The sequence below is a fragment of the Anguilla rostrata genome, chromosome 5 (genome assembly GCF_018555375.3).
Source record: "Anguilla rostrata isolate EN2019 chromosome 5, ASM1855537v3, whole genome shotgun sequence".
Taxonomy (NCBI): Eukaryota; Metazoa; Chordata; class Actinopteri; order Anguilliformes; family Anguillidae; genus Anguilla; species Anguilla rostrata.
The window spans coordinates 63,022,861-63,037,216 of record NC_057937.1 but is presented as its reverse complement, the minus strand read 5'-3'; the positions used below and the strand labels follow the sequence as shown (position 1 = coordinate 63,037,216).

The 14,356-nt window shown below is 47.4% G+C and overlaps 2 protein-coding genes across 4 annotated transcripts in view; both read right to left on the bottom strand.

Moving 5' to 3' along the window:
• Positions 1–90: 90 nt before the first annotated feature.
• Positions 91–7,867, bottom strand: LOC135255917 (zinc finger protein 316-like). 2 transcript variants are annotated; one of them, XM_064337730.1, is made up of 6 exons: positions 7,349–7,859; positions 7,069–7,193; positions 6,422–6,524; positions 5,983–6,098; positions 1,667–1,769; positions 91–1,145 (listed from the first exon to the last, which is right to left on the bottom strand). In XM_064337730.1, the coding sequence occupies exons 1-6, from the start codon at positions 7,632–7,634 to the stop codon at positions 505–507; spliced, it is 1,374 nt and encodes a 457-aa protein (XP_064193800.1). In that variant the 5' UTR covers positions 7,635–7,859; the 3' UTR covers positions 91–504. The 2 variants fall into 2 exon arrangements, with proteins under 2 accessions (XP_064193800.1, XP_064193799.1); XM_064337729.1 differs by lacking the exons at positions 91–1,145; positions 1,667–1,769 and having other exon boundaries at positions 4,769–6,098; positions 7,349–7,867.
• A 2,206-nt stretch (positions 7,868–10,073) lies between these two features.
• tmod1 (tropomodulin 1) overlaps positions 10,074–14,356 on the bottom strand; it is an 18,486-nt gene continuing 14,203 nt past the window's right edge. For both annotated transcript variants that reach the window (XM_064337737.1, XM_064337738.1), the window contains one exon: positions 10,074–12,855. In XM_064337737.1, coding sequence (XP_064193807.1) covers positions 12,837–12,855 — 19 coding nt within the window. In that variant the 3' untranslated portion in view covers positions 10,074–12,836. The remainder of the gene's footprint in view (positions 12,856–14,356) is intronic.

Genomic DNA, 14,356 nt, shown 5'->3' with positions numbered 1-14,356 from the left:
TAAAAAGGAAATGTGCTTTGACCTCTTTTTACCGTGTCTAAGATTGATGTCGATCTTATTCACTCACACACACATGCACACACACAGTCATTTTCTGTTATAAAATGCATTTATATTTTACATTTTAAAAATCAAAAAAATCATGATCAAAACTAGCTGAACACATTACAGTGTGCTTTGAGTAGGCTCATTTCTTGATGAAAAAAAAACACATGGATGAGCACCAAGGTTCAGTTTCAAATGTGGGCCACGCCAGTGCCGACCTGTGGGCAGCAGCCTGGTGGGGAGATGCGCAACTGCTGCTAGCATCGCCCAGAAAGTGTTTCAGCTGACTGGGATGACGCCATGATCCCACTCGCGGTTCACCTGTTGAGCTGCACTTTAAGGGTCTGCACAGGAAGACCAGGGTTTAACGCACAACACAGGAAGCGCCCGACAGCCCAGCGCTGAGAAGATGAGCACAGCCCCTCTTCCGTCTGAACGGACGGGTGCGGGCGGTCCCCACTACGTCCCAAACCGCTCCACTCTGTGAGCAGCCTGGTGCTTCTTCAGGCTGCGCTTGTTGGTGTAGCCCTTCCCGCACTGCGCGCAGCTGAAGGGCTTGTAGCCCGTGTGCACGTTCAGGTGCCGCGTGAGGCTGCAGGACTGGCTGAAGCCGCGGCCGCAGTGCGCGCAGCGGTACGGCTTCTCCCCCGTGTGCACCCTGTGGTGCACCTGCAGCTTGGCGGCGAAGCGGAAGCCTTTGCCGCAGTACTTACAGAGAAACCGCTCGTTCTCCCCCGCTCCCCCCCAGCGCTGGGGAGCCGCCCGGCCTCGCGGCTCCAGGGAGCTTTTCTCGGGGGGGGGAGGCCACTTCGCACCGGGGGGGTCTGAACTGGGCGGCGCCGGGTTCTCCCGCCGTCCCGCCTGGGAGCGCGGGACGTGCAGGCGAGCCTCCCTCGGCCTCCGCCCTCCGTGCGGTCTGCTCTGAGCACCAAGCGCTCCGGAGGCCAGGCCGCCGCTCCACACAGGTGAGGTCACGCCGCCCAGAATAACCAGCGCAGAGCCCGCAGCTGCAGCCTCCGGCCCCCCGCCGACGGCCTCGAAGGGGGACGGGCGGCTTCCGGAACGTTCCTCTGCGGCGAGAGCGCCCAGCAGCGCGTTCCCTGCAGCGGAAGGGCACACACCTCCCCGTCAAACAAGGTTTTCCATTCTCACAAACAGAAATTAACTTCACATCCTGACTGGGTCTTTATATTAGGTCAGCTCATTAGCTGACCCACTTCATGGACGTGTTCATTTTTTCCAAATATTAAGATTAAATTATTATAAAAAAAGGGGCTATGCTTTAAGGGCCTAATTATGTGCAGCTGGTATATTTAAGTATATTTTATAGGTATATTTAAGTCTGAGGTACTTAATGAGTAATAAAATAAACATTTTACAGTGTGAAATTATGTGCTGGCTTGTGAAATTATTTAAATATTTGCTGATTTGAATTATTGACATTTAATGTTGAGAAATGACTTCCAGAAGGCACACCAACAAGTAGTAACACATTTCTAACAGTACAGAAGATCCTTTTTCAGATGCCAACATAACTACAAACTATATATTGACTAACTCTTCTGCCACATAGCTGTATGTTAACAACCCCTTTGCTGTGGTTGCCTTCATTTCTACTTACTCTCCTCCCTGGAGTTAATCTCTCTCTGTGGGTCTCGGTCCTCTTCCGATCTCTCCTCCTTTATCAGAAGCGCTTCAGTCCTTCCCTCCTCCAGGTCTGCACACTGCAACAGAGGAATGAGGCCATCAGTCCCACTAGGGGGAGAAACTCTGTGCCATTTTTAATTTCCTAATAATAATCACAAATCAACTGGCAGCAGAGCACTGTACTTCAAAATGAAGTAAATTATTTTACTTGTCCTCCACAATAACCGTGAACAAGACCACTTCTGTCTGCAGTGAAGGTTTGAAGAGGCAGTGGAAACGTAGTTTGAGCCGACAGGGCTAACTTGATGCTGTTTGTTGAATGCATTTACCAGCAGCAAGAAAAACTATGCTTATCAAACAGGCAGAATCTGGTGTTTCTGGTTTTTATTAATCAACATAAAAAAATCAAAAGGAGAAACATAAACCAGCGTGACCCCGACATGATAAAAGAACAAAAATACATAAAGAAAATCAGGCTGAAAACACAGCATAATGTCAGGAAAAGTTTAACACACGCCAAAATAATCTTCAACAAAAATATTTCTAAATCGCACAGCTTATCAAAACAAAATGGCCCCACATTTTAACTGAGCCGCTGTCAAAGGGCTCTCGAGTTGCTTCTTATTCCTCTTACCCACAATGCACTGCTAAATCTTTTTTAATTTCCCATGAAATTTTCCCGTGTTTAGCAGTGACGTAATCCTGATCATTACGACTGGAATCACCGGAAACAGCGCGGAACACACGTCAGGACAGAAATTAGATTTTCAAAACAGTGTGCGCGCGCATTTAAAAAATGAACGAAATTAATCTTCAGTTGGAAAATGTCTGCATATTTCCCCAGTTTTACAAATTTTCTGAATTTTGTACAAGGGAAACACTGCATATCTATTCTCAATATTTTTTAAAAACTGGAATTACAACAGATATTATAATCAGAGGTTATTCTTCATCCCATGGATCCTTCCATGGAACCAGGAAGTGGCAATCAAACCTCAGTGCTTTTCACCATAACATCAGCTCATATATCTTTAACCACATAATACTCAGTCTTTTAACTTAAAAAAATGCAACACACTTGAATAATAGATATTAGATCAATTTTAGGCATAACTGATAGGCATAAATCTAAAAATAAATAATAACAGGTTAAATCTGCAATACTTACTGAAGGACAACTAATGTGAGTGGTGTTGAAACACTGACACTAAGCCAAGGGGAGAGGTTTAGAGAAACTAGGCAACTAAACTCATTTACATGCGACATTACATCTAGGGGTGGCAGCACAGCTACGTTGGGAGAAGTGGTTAACTCATCACACCAAAGTTGCAGGTTCCTTTCCCAAGCGGGGCACAGCCATGACAGAGGAGCTTGCTGTGGACTCCTCTTCAGAACATGCAGAGATGTATAAATGGGCCGGATGTTAAATGTACGTCGGGCGTTCTCTGGTCCCGGGTTTTATTTTCCATTTCAACGACCGAGGGCTGCTGGGTGGCTCATCCCGCTAATCCCCCGAGCAGCGGATTGGCCATTCCAAAAAAAAAGCTTTAAAATAAGCTAAAATCTACAGCCAGTATTTTGGCCACATTCCTTAATCAATTAAGTACCAATTAAGAACAAACACTCAGATGCAAGTTGTGCAAGTTGCTCTGGAGAGGTAATAAATAATTGTAATCATATCATAATAGTTTTTTATTTAATACCAGATGCCACCTGGGACATCTACCTGATTAGCATGAAAACAGGGGGGAAACAGTCACACAAAAGAAAACGCTTTTCCTTTTGACCAGAGATACGTAGGACTGACAGATATGAGAATCACACACCCTATTTCCTGTTGAACCCTGTTGCACCTTTGAAATATTCACTAAAATGTGTTGTGGACAGCACCAGCACGTTTTCAGTGAAGTGAGATAATGGCCAATGGGAAAGCAGGGATGACATCAAAAAGTTCAAAACGTGACCCATGATACCTTGCACATTTAAAGCGACAGTGCTCATTTTCTGCTATCTTTTGATATTACTTCACTTCACTGTCCTTCCCATTGGCCCAGAAAGGTTTTGTGCGCAGTAAAGGATATCTTAGATATTTACAGAAGTTTCCCACAGGCTTCACAGTGGCTGGTATGGGGGCGGTCAGGGTTTGTGGTCCAAAGCAAAAAAAATAAACTCCTCCAAAGCAGCTTATAGAGGGACACAAGGCCTCAAGAGGCTGCACATGAGCACGTCATCAGATCAGTCTTAAAAAGTAATGTTTCATTTTGCTTTCAGTTAGTGCCATTTCCAGTATCAACATAACGACACAGGTTACTGGGAGTGAAGAGCTTATGCCGACTAAGAACCCAGAGGGAATGTGAATAAAGTATATAAAATGTACCTATTCATATGTACAACCTCTGGAAATTATAATACTACCACACAAGCTTCTTAAAGAAAAAAAAAAAACCTGAACACCCCCACACAGGGCCGGCCCTGCCCCCACACTTCCCACTGTAAAGCCAGTGTTACCACTTCCAGCCCTCCTGCGGCCCCTGGGTTCGGCTGTGCGATGCAGAGCAACCTCACGCACACAAACCTCTATGTGGAACGGGAACAGGCTGGGTACCGCCTCCACGGTAGACCACTGCGTTTAAACCTCAGGCATTGAAGCCACTGTAATTTCTCTTCATACCATCCTGATAGCCTTTTCTATTTTTCACATTATTGCCCTTTTATTATGAAAAGGACTCTTCACCCATTATTTACTCGTAATATTCAGCACAGACAGACGGCCCTGGACAAGTCTGCAGCCATTTCATATCACACATTACACTTCATACATCATACAATACACATCATACATCACACATACATCACCATTCATACATCACACATCATACAGGAGCATCATTAGTCACTCTGTGCAGAACTTAAGGTAATGTTGGCTTGAGATTAACTTCGGTAAATCGCTAGCTAACCTACTTGCAATCCATTTAAGATAACTGTTTACTTGCTAGTCAAATTTACGCAGAACTGTGAGTGTGTAGGTGCGTGCATGCGTGCACAAGCTCAAACAATATTATCAAAACTCTGTAAATGCTGATATTAGGATTTTATAAAATATGTAAGGAATCAAACAATGATGGGTAGTTCATACAGCACTTATGACACCGTCAGAAGCTCACACAGCCCATGGCTAGCCAGGAGCCACATTGGTGTTAATGAACCCACTGCTGTGCTCATTTTTCATCCACGTCCTACATGCCCATGGTAAAGCATTACTGGCCTATCAGTATCCATCTTCTGCACTCTGGGCTGGAATATAACCGTCCCACAATGCATCTGTATGCCACTCTAGATAAGTCCATATGCCAAGAAAACAAACCCCGGATGGGTGTGCTCTGATGTCTCAATGGTGCGGATACTGTTAAATCCAGGTCATGTGACATACAGGGGGGCGTGGTCTCTCTGTTGGTGCATTTTCAGGAAACTCCGCTCGCCGAACTTCTTCCCACAGTGCACGCAGCAGAAGGGGCGGTCCCCCGTGTGGACCCGCTGGTGCACCTTGAGCTGGTAGTGGTGGGAGAAGCTGCGCTCGCACTGCGTGCAGCTGAACGGCCTCTCCCGCGTGTGCACGCTCTGGTGCCTCCGGTGGTTGCTGGAGTCGGAGAAGCGCTTGCCGCACTGCGCGCAGCGGAAGGGCTTCTCCCCGGTGTGCACCCGCTGGTGGATCTCCAGAGCGTTCAGCCGCGTGAAGCCCTTCCCGCAGAACCGGCAGACGAACCGCTTCTCCTTGGCCGAACCGTTGCAGCCGGCCGCGAAGCCGAAGTCTCTCTCGCAGGCGACGAGGCCGTCCAGGCCGCCGGCGTCCGAGTCGCAGGTCGCCGTGGCGATTTCCCCGCCGGCGGGCCAGACGAGCGGGAGGCTAGAGGGGTTAACGGGCCCTGGCGGCGCCTCTTCCGCGTCCCTGTCGTCACGGTGACGTGCGCGCAGCGGGGCTGGGTCTTTGTCCCACTCGGGGAGCTGAGTCACAGATTCCTCTTTAACGGAGTCCATCACCACCCCGTCTGCTCTCGGCTCCGGGTCGCTAGGCGACGGGCGCGCACAGGTCCCCGCGAGCTCTTTAGGGACGGGCCGCAGCTCCGCTCCGCGGAAAGGGCGGGGCGGGGCCTGGGCGGGCGCCTGCCCGGGAGCGCGGAACGCGGCGGTGGAACACTGAGACCCGCGCGCGCTCAGCGGGGCCCGCTCTCCCAGCCTCGGGGCGGCCATGTTCTCCGCCTGTAATCTAAGCACGGCTTCCGCACCACTGACCTCCCAAACGGCGGTCCCGCGCCCCGCCCGGTGCTCCTGCGGGCACTCTGCAGCCGATACCCCGAGTCCCAGCGCAGGGACCCCGTCCTCCTCCCCAGTGCCCGAATCCAGTGCTCCTGCGGGGGGGGGGGGACAGCCAATTACAACAGCCTGCTACTCACCTGGAACAATACTGTTACAATTCCGTAATAACCCTGTTACTAACCTGTAATGACCCTGTTCTCATCCTGGAATAACCCTGTTCTCATCCTGGAATAAGCATGTTACTAACCTGTAATAACCCTGTTCTCATCCTGGAATAAGCATGTTACTAACCTGTAATAACCCTGTTCTCATCCTGGAATAAGCATGTTACTCACCTGTATTTATTACAGGACACTAACCGAATTAATCTGGGGCAGTATGCACCCCTCCCCCCTCACACCCCACACAAACTCACCCTGCACGGGGATCTTCATGTCTGCGTGGGCATTGCTGCTTCCCTCTGGGATTTCTTCCTTGATTAGAATGCATGTGTTCCTGTCATTATCTGCTCCCGCAGGCTGCGACAGAATAACGCAGAAGCGGTGAAAACCACACAAACACAAGCTTTTTAAACTTGCACTTAACCCATTAAGACGCACGATGACAAATGCGTGATCAGAATGTTCTTAACCGAACATTCTAGCACTGGTACTGGTAATTGAATTTAATTAACTGTATTTGCGGATGTTTCATTATGAAGAGTAAATTCTGCGATCAGTGATGTCACATCAACAGCGCTGAGCAGAACGCAACAGACCAAATTTTGTTGGCGTGACTTTTCTGCCTTCCTGCTATCAACATAAAATAATATATACCTGCGGACAAAATGCCGCATACACGAAACACAACGTTACACGCTTGAAGATTTCTGGGACGGGGCAGTTGTCAGCTGTCTGTCAGCTCCTAAATCTCATATATTTGTGACAACCGTCAGCTAGCCCTCAGATAACATTACAGGAAACCTCAATGCGAGTAAAGAGCGACAGAAAACCTGTTCATGTAAATTACATATCGATGTCCTGCCAACATCACAAAGTTCAAAGACTGACTCCCTGAACTTACCTCGACCTGCTTCAAGCTGAAAGTCGTGACTGGGTTGCCCTCCTCCACAGCCGGGTGAAAACCCTGTGGACAAACGTCTCCAGGATTTCCAAGCACCCTGTTTCCGGCAACAGTAGGACCCTCCTCTGAAATGAACGTGCAGGAAACTGGCTAAAACGCTACACTGTAGGGACCAATATAACCAGTGGACAACTACACAGCGCTTTATGCATGACAGTCAAGAACGAGGAATCCCCAATGCTTAGATCTACACATAAGTTAACACCAGCTCGCTACTTACTGGATGTTCCTCTCGGCTTGTCCCGCAACGTCAGAGCTCCGTCCGAATACGGATCCAGGTGGTTCTCTGGCGCTCTCGCTCTCTCTGCGCAACCCCGCGCTGCCTTCAGCTCCATAAGGTGGAGAGCCACCTTCAGAGCCTCGTTCTCTTTTTGGTACTCCGACATTTGCAGATGCACAACCGCGTATCCATCGTCCACGAGTTTGCATATTTCCTCCACGGCCGCGTTCGCCAGCACCTCCATTATGGAAGCAAGCTGGGTACGGAACAGTATTTCGTTCGACATTTTTTACCTCGTCTTTCACGCCTTCTATTTTTTTTTTTAAATCAGGGCAAATCTTTAAATGTTGATAGTTAGCTATGTCGAGTACTGAACCTACTGAACTAGACTGTGTAGCAGTCTATTCGTTCTTTTTCTGGTTCGCAGTCGAGTTTGCAAGCTCACCGACATCACTTGACAATTGAAATAGCAGCTTCGCTGCTCCGGTTCCGGTTAGAAAGTTTTCAAAATAAAAGTACGTGTTTCTCAGGTTACTGCCTTTTGACTTTTTTCAAAAATGGATTTTAATTGACACAAATGCTAATAAAATGTAACACACTAATACACGGCTGATGTTACAAGTTAAAAGGAGGACACGATGTCTCATTAATCTGCAGTTTGTGGCTCAAAGAATGGATGGCCCTTCACTGGCGCGCCTTTCAACTCTTATTTTGATACAATTTTACCGGCAGCTGTTACCAGAAACTATTGACCGGAAGTCTAAATGCTGCTTGCTCACACGTAGGATATTCTGTCCCAGAGAACTACAAAATTAATCAGAGGTAGTGATTGTTTCTCCTTGTGTCAAGTGAGTTACTTTGATCACATTCTAAACAAATCTCCTTTTTTAGAAACAGAAAAATGTAATGTCCTGTTGGCGAAAAGCATATTCTGATGAACTTACACGTGACAATGAGTCAGTTTTATGAAAAACTATTTTATATCACTAATGTAATTATGCACTAGAGGTGTCAGACCCCAGTCCTGGAGAGAGCCATAGCATAAACTGGTTTATTATTATTAGTTTATTTGACAGGGACAATGTGCATTAATAACATTTCTGTAAATGTGTGATAGTTAGCCAGGGGGCTAATTTCTTATTCTGTAGGAAACCCACTCAAACTCATGGAGAACAAGCAGGCTTCGCACAGAGTGTTACCTTTGTTTGCTTACACACCTCCACACACCTTTGTTTTCAAGGCCTAAATTACCTGCAGAGGTGTCATGTGACTAGAAAATGGGAGGAGCTATCACATGGTAACCCAATCAAATGTTTTGTGCTGTGGAAAGGCAAAATACTGTTGTTGGATCAAACCATCCCATGACTGATGGCCAAACCATCCTTAATAGGGTTTAAATTAAAAAAGTGAAAGTAGCCCACAATCAGCACCAGGCATTTACTGGACTAAGGAGTGCACATAACTGGGGTTCTTTTTAGACAAGTTCACTGCCAAAATAAAGCCCTGGAATGAAAGAGCAGGACATGGAGCCAAATGTCTGACTTGGCTGAAGAGCACCTCTGACCCTTCGCCCCCCAGAGAGGTCCTCCTGCGTTTCAGGATGTCAAACTGCTGGCTCTCATTGCAGTGATGTCATCCCCCGCCAACCGCGAGATCCCCCTCTTTTCCCTCTCAGAATTTTTAATGGTTAGCGCATGTAATGCGATAGTTTGGGATACAAATCCACAATTTAGGAAAACACGGGACGCCTCTCGATCTCAGGACTTTAAAAGGAGTTTGGGACAGGGCAGCGGAGGTGGGGGGGGGGGGAGGGGTAAGGTTACATCGCATAGCTCATCTGCACTGATTCAGAACAGTTTTGGCCACAGCATGCTGTCCTGAGTAATGTACTCCATCATCCACTTCAGACAGAGTAACCTCTGGGTTTGTGCTGTAATGATAGTTTGATGGTTTGTTGGAGAGCTGGAACTTCAGCCATTTGGCTTGGAGACCCCCCCCCCCCCAAAAAAAAAATAAAAAAATAAAAAAATAAAGTGGACCAGTTCTTTGCTCTATCTACTTATTTTTTTACTGTTCAAATTCAAAATTAATTGCCTTAATTTCTTTCTTGTAATATTATTTCTCTTTAATAAAGTTCTTGATATACATTTAAAAGAATTCTGTGCGGTCTAGAATCCTACATTAGTGGAGCTGAAGAACTTGGTGTGTACAGCTCTAGTGTACAGGATTTAAGCGTCTCCTTTATGTACTAGTCTTTAAAAACATCACTGTTTGAGCTGATGTCAATCTGAGGACTGTCATTGGGCCATTAAAACATCTTGACCCTCTTTGACCTGCCCTTGACCCCCTGAATCGTACCAGTGGGCACATATGAGATACTGTGCCAGAATTACGTTGGCAGGAAGAGCAGAAAGTATGTAGAGTGGTTAGGCCTCAAACAGCTTTTAGAATCGCTCCGATTGGTGTAAAAGCTCCCGGGAGGATGACAAGGCAGATGAGGTCATGAGCTGCAAACCTCAGGCAGGCAGTGGTCAACTGGGGGCCCTGCGGAAACAATCCGCCAGAGAGGAGCGGATCCTCGAACCCCCCTCCACCCCACACCAAATCCTCCCGCCCCCCCACACCCCTACACCTTCCCCCACCCCCTTACACCCTACACCCCCAGTGGCACCTGGAAGTTGATAAATTGAAGAGACACACACACAAAAAACCCATTATACAAAAATAGTTTCAAACTTGGTTTTTATCAAGAAGCAATAAATAATGTGCACTAAACAAAATATACATGAACTAATGTACCTAGCTGGGCTGCAGTGGGGGGGGTAACACTGTTTTAATTCATGTTCAGCGGCTGCACTACAGTCCCGTTCTCCCACACGTTTCCCCAGGTCCTCAGGCCACTAATGAACACCAGAATACAGGCTCAAGGCAATGTGCTCTCCAACAGGGACTGAGAACCAGGACTGCTAAAGCCGACAGATACCATTCCAGCATTTACGCAACGCTGAAGCAAAACGATCAAGTTCCTGCAACCTTCTCAGGCACACTGTGGGAACACCACTGTAAAGCAGGGCTGGTACCACTAAGGCACGCATTACACAGGTCATTTACTGTAACACACGCTAACCTGTCGTTTTCAGATCCAAATAGACACATAGATCAGTGTGACACCACTGTGGGGGCAGGTATTCACTGAGCACAGGTGAACTGAACTGACACGGGTCCAGAAAACAAGTCTAACCGAAAAATAATTTAAAATATATTCTGAGTGTGTGAGGATGCGGTATGGTATATAATTCATTTTTGTATGGATGTTCAACAATTTTTCAACATTTTTTTTCATATTTTTTGTGTTTGCCCTGGTAAGCAGAGGTAGTGTTCCAGCTCTGCCCATTAATGAATGCCGAATGAACACATACTCTCAGAGAGCCAGTCTAACTCATTAGAGCATACATCTGAATTAAAGTACAGGCGTGTTGGGATAGACTGAATAAAACTGGATGTGTGTAGGGACCTACTCCCACATAAATTGGAGGCTATATTGTTATTGCTGCAAATATTTTTAAAAAACTGAAGCAAAAATCAAATAGTGGGTCAGCCATTTCATAATTGCGGTACACCAACAGAATATTACACAGAAGTATACGAGCACTCCATATCGCTCCTCAAACAGAACTCAGGATATGCTGCTGCAGCAGCTGACAGGTTTTTCTGCAAGATTAAAATTCTTGGCTACACATGCAGATGGAGGTTTGCCCAGAGCAAGAGGAACTGCGGTCAAAAACACAAAAATATAACTCCACCTGTCTGGCACCTGTGTGGTCCTCGACTTCGTCTCCACAGAAACCAGACGAGCACTCAAAATGGCGGAAGTTAGCAAACTGTCACAACATATTCAAACCGTTTTCTATTCGCTATTGTTGTGTCTGAGCGATTGGGAGTGAATACGGACCTTTAAATTTGATTATAAAGGAACACAGTGAGTGCCAAACACTGCTGCACTGCTGTCCTTGTCCACTGTGTCAGATTTTAAGATATGCCACATCCTCCACCATAACCCACAGAGATTAGTGACAAGCTCGAAAAGTAACTGTTGCTTTAAAACAGCGGGGTGGAGAATTCACTCCCTGGGAGCCTGTTAGTTCAGCCTTAGTGCACGTTTTCGGGCGACACCAGTCAGATTCTGTGCGTGATGGAGGATATTTCAGATATCGGGCCTACAGAGGTTTCCAGCGTATTAGGGCATTCCAGGGCTTTTGGCCTCAAGCAAAAAAAACAGATTTAAAGCATTCCAAAGGAGCCTGTACAATGTCACTATGCCTCCAGAGGGTGGGTGTGTGTGTGTGTGTGTGTGTAATATTATCCAAATGCTCTTCTAAAAATAAGGCTTAATTTTTATTTAACCATCATTTATTTATTTTGGATGGAACCATTTTGTACGCCCATGCAACCAGAGCTCAGGGAACCCAATGGGGCTTCCCAAATGAGCGCGAGCACCACCATCGCGCACAAAAACCGTCTGGGCCAATCAGGAACATGCACAAAAACAGGCTGGGCCAATCAGGAACATGTGCAAAAACCGCTTGGGCCAATCAGGAACATGCGCAAGAACCCTCTGGGCCAATCAGGAACATGCACAAAAACTGAAACAATATCCACATCCAGAAAGTGAAATATAAGTTCTGTCACAAACAACTGATAATGTCAGTGGACTCACTGAGTGATAGAGAGCAGATATTAGTCTGTCTGTTAGTTTGTTCAGCTGCACAGCTACTCTTATGAGTGGCTCTGAATTGAGTAGGCCCCTAAACAAGGCCACAGCCACAGCACTGGCATGCAGTTCCTTCCAAAAACACCCTAACATGCAAATGCAGGGGTTTCCGAAAACACATCTCCATCTGCAGCACCCAGTTTTACAAGTTCCACTCCGCATGGCCAAAGCAGACTACAGTGCTTTTTCTTTAATGTTAACTTGTTCGTATTTACTGTTCTGGGCACACCCACATACACCTACATCACAGCAGAGTTAAGACATCACAGGCCGTATGTCTGGACACACGGCTACCGTTATGGCATTTAACCCGCGGTGACTGGCACACTACCCCCCCCCCCCCCCATGCACCCCCCCTTATGCACTACACAGCCCTGGAGGGACCACACTCGAGCGCCAGAGCGCTGCACATTGAGAGCAGGGCCGGTCTCAGAATGAACAGATGATCTGTAATAACTAACCCATATAAAAATAAACACATGTCAGGGTACACACACACAGGAGAGCTCTGCGGGACAGCTCGTGCGGGACAGGCGAAACCCCGCCCCCTGTGCTGACTGACAGGCCCCACCCCCGGGGAATGGGGCAAGGGGGGTGGAGGGAGAGGAGGGGGGACGGGGTGGGGCAGGGCAGGGGGGCGGGGCTGGCCCCAGCAGGCTCCTCCCACACAGGGGTGGCTACACACTCGTCCGACATTTGGGGAAGATGGGCCCCCCCTCAAGCCTTCTCTTTCGCACTGCGGGGACAGAGAGAGAGAGCAGAGGACAGACAATCAGTGCCTTCAGCGACATTTCCGCACGCAAAGCACCTCTTCTATTTACAACGCTGAAATGAGCCTTTGCAGGGCCATTTAAGTAAAAGGGTATTTTTATAAAGCCTAGGCTGAAAGCTTAATAAATGAGGCAATGCAGCTACATTTTCCCCTCCTGGCGCTAGCAGCCAAAGGTGCCGTTTGAGAACACATCGATCCGACAGCACCTCCGTTTCTGCCCTTCTGCAGGGAGCCGGAGCCATTACTCCACAGCCCCTTATATGGCAGCGCCGGGCCCGAGACCAGCCAGGTCACACGTGTGCAAAAAAAACCTCTAAAATTAGACTCCTCATCTATCACATTAAAACAATGTTTGCAATATAAAATACTTTCGCATGTCGGCTCAAAAGGCCTTTCCACACTCTCACTCTCATTTAACGGCAGGTTCCCTGGCTTAAAGAATGTATTAATACATAAATCAATAAATACCTAAATATGAGTAAATAAATCTGCGTCACAGGAGCGTGTGTGTGCGTGTGTGAAAAGGGCAGAACTGCAGAAAAGGCACGAAGCAGGAGGGAAAAGGAAGAAAGGAATCATGGGAGATTTGTTGGGGAGCGGAATGTCCCCCGAGGCGGGAAGGAAGGAAGTGCGTGGGGGTCTGGACTGCGTAACCACCTGGGGGGGGAGGGGCGTGACTGTGTCATCACCCTGTGGTCACATGACTGCCGAGGACACATGATGTCACTGTCTGGAGGCGCGTGATTGGCTGAACCCTTACAGGATCATTCAGGAGATCCTCTGGCCAAATAAAGGTGGAAAAACTGGAACTGTCTTTCACTCCTTGAAGTAGATCGCTTCACAAAAACTCTCACACATCTCTCCCCCAAAGAACCCCTTTCGTACATGCACAGCTGTGGAAACTCATTTTATGTAAAAACTGATGGGGCAAAAGTCTGCTCGGCAAATATGAAGAACGACAAAAAGACAAATAAAGAAAGATATTTTTCAAGGGTCTATTAAAATAATACTCTATTTGTTAAATTCTGTGCTTAGTATGTTTTTGCTTTCCAGCAGCAGCCTGCAGCAGAAGGGAGCAGTTATTCAGCTCATCTCTACAGACAGGAAGTCTCACTCCAGGGGACATTTCGCTGGCCCACAGGACCACACGCGACTTCCGGTCGAGAGCAGGGAATCATGCGTTTCCGTGACTACTAGTCCAGTCCTGATTGGTCGGGTACACTCAGAATGTGGATGCGTTTCCATGATTACTAATCCAGTCCTGATTGGTCGGGTACACTCAGAATGTGGCGTTCATGTTACTTCCATCGATGTACTCAGAATGGATGCGCCGTTTATACCCGATTGTCGGGTACACTCAGAATGTGGAGCCTGGAAGCCTCAGGCTGTCTGCACTGTGGACCCCACACAAGAGGAGGGCAGAAGAGCTGGGCAGATGGACAGAGCACAGGGAATGCTGGGAAGG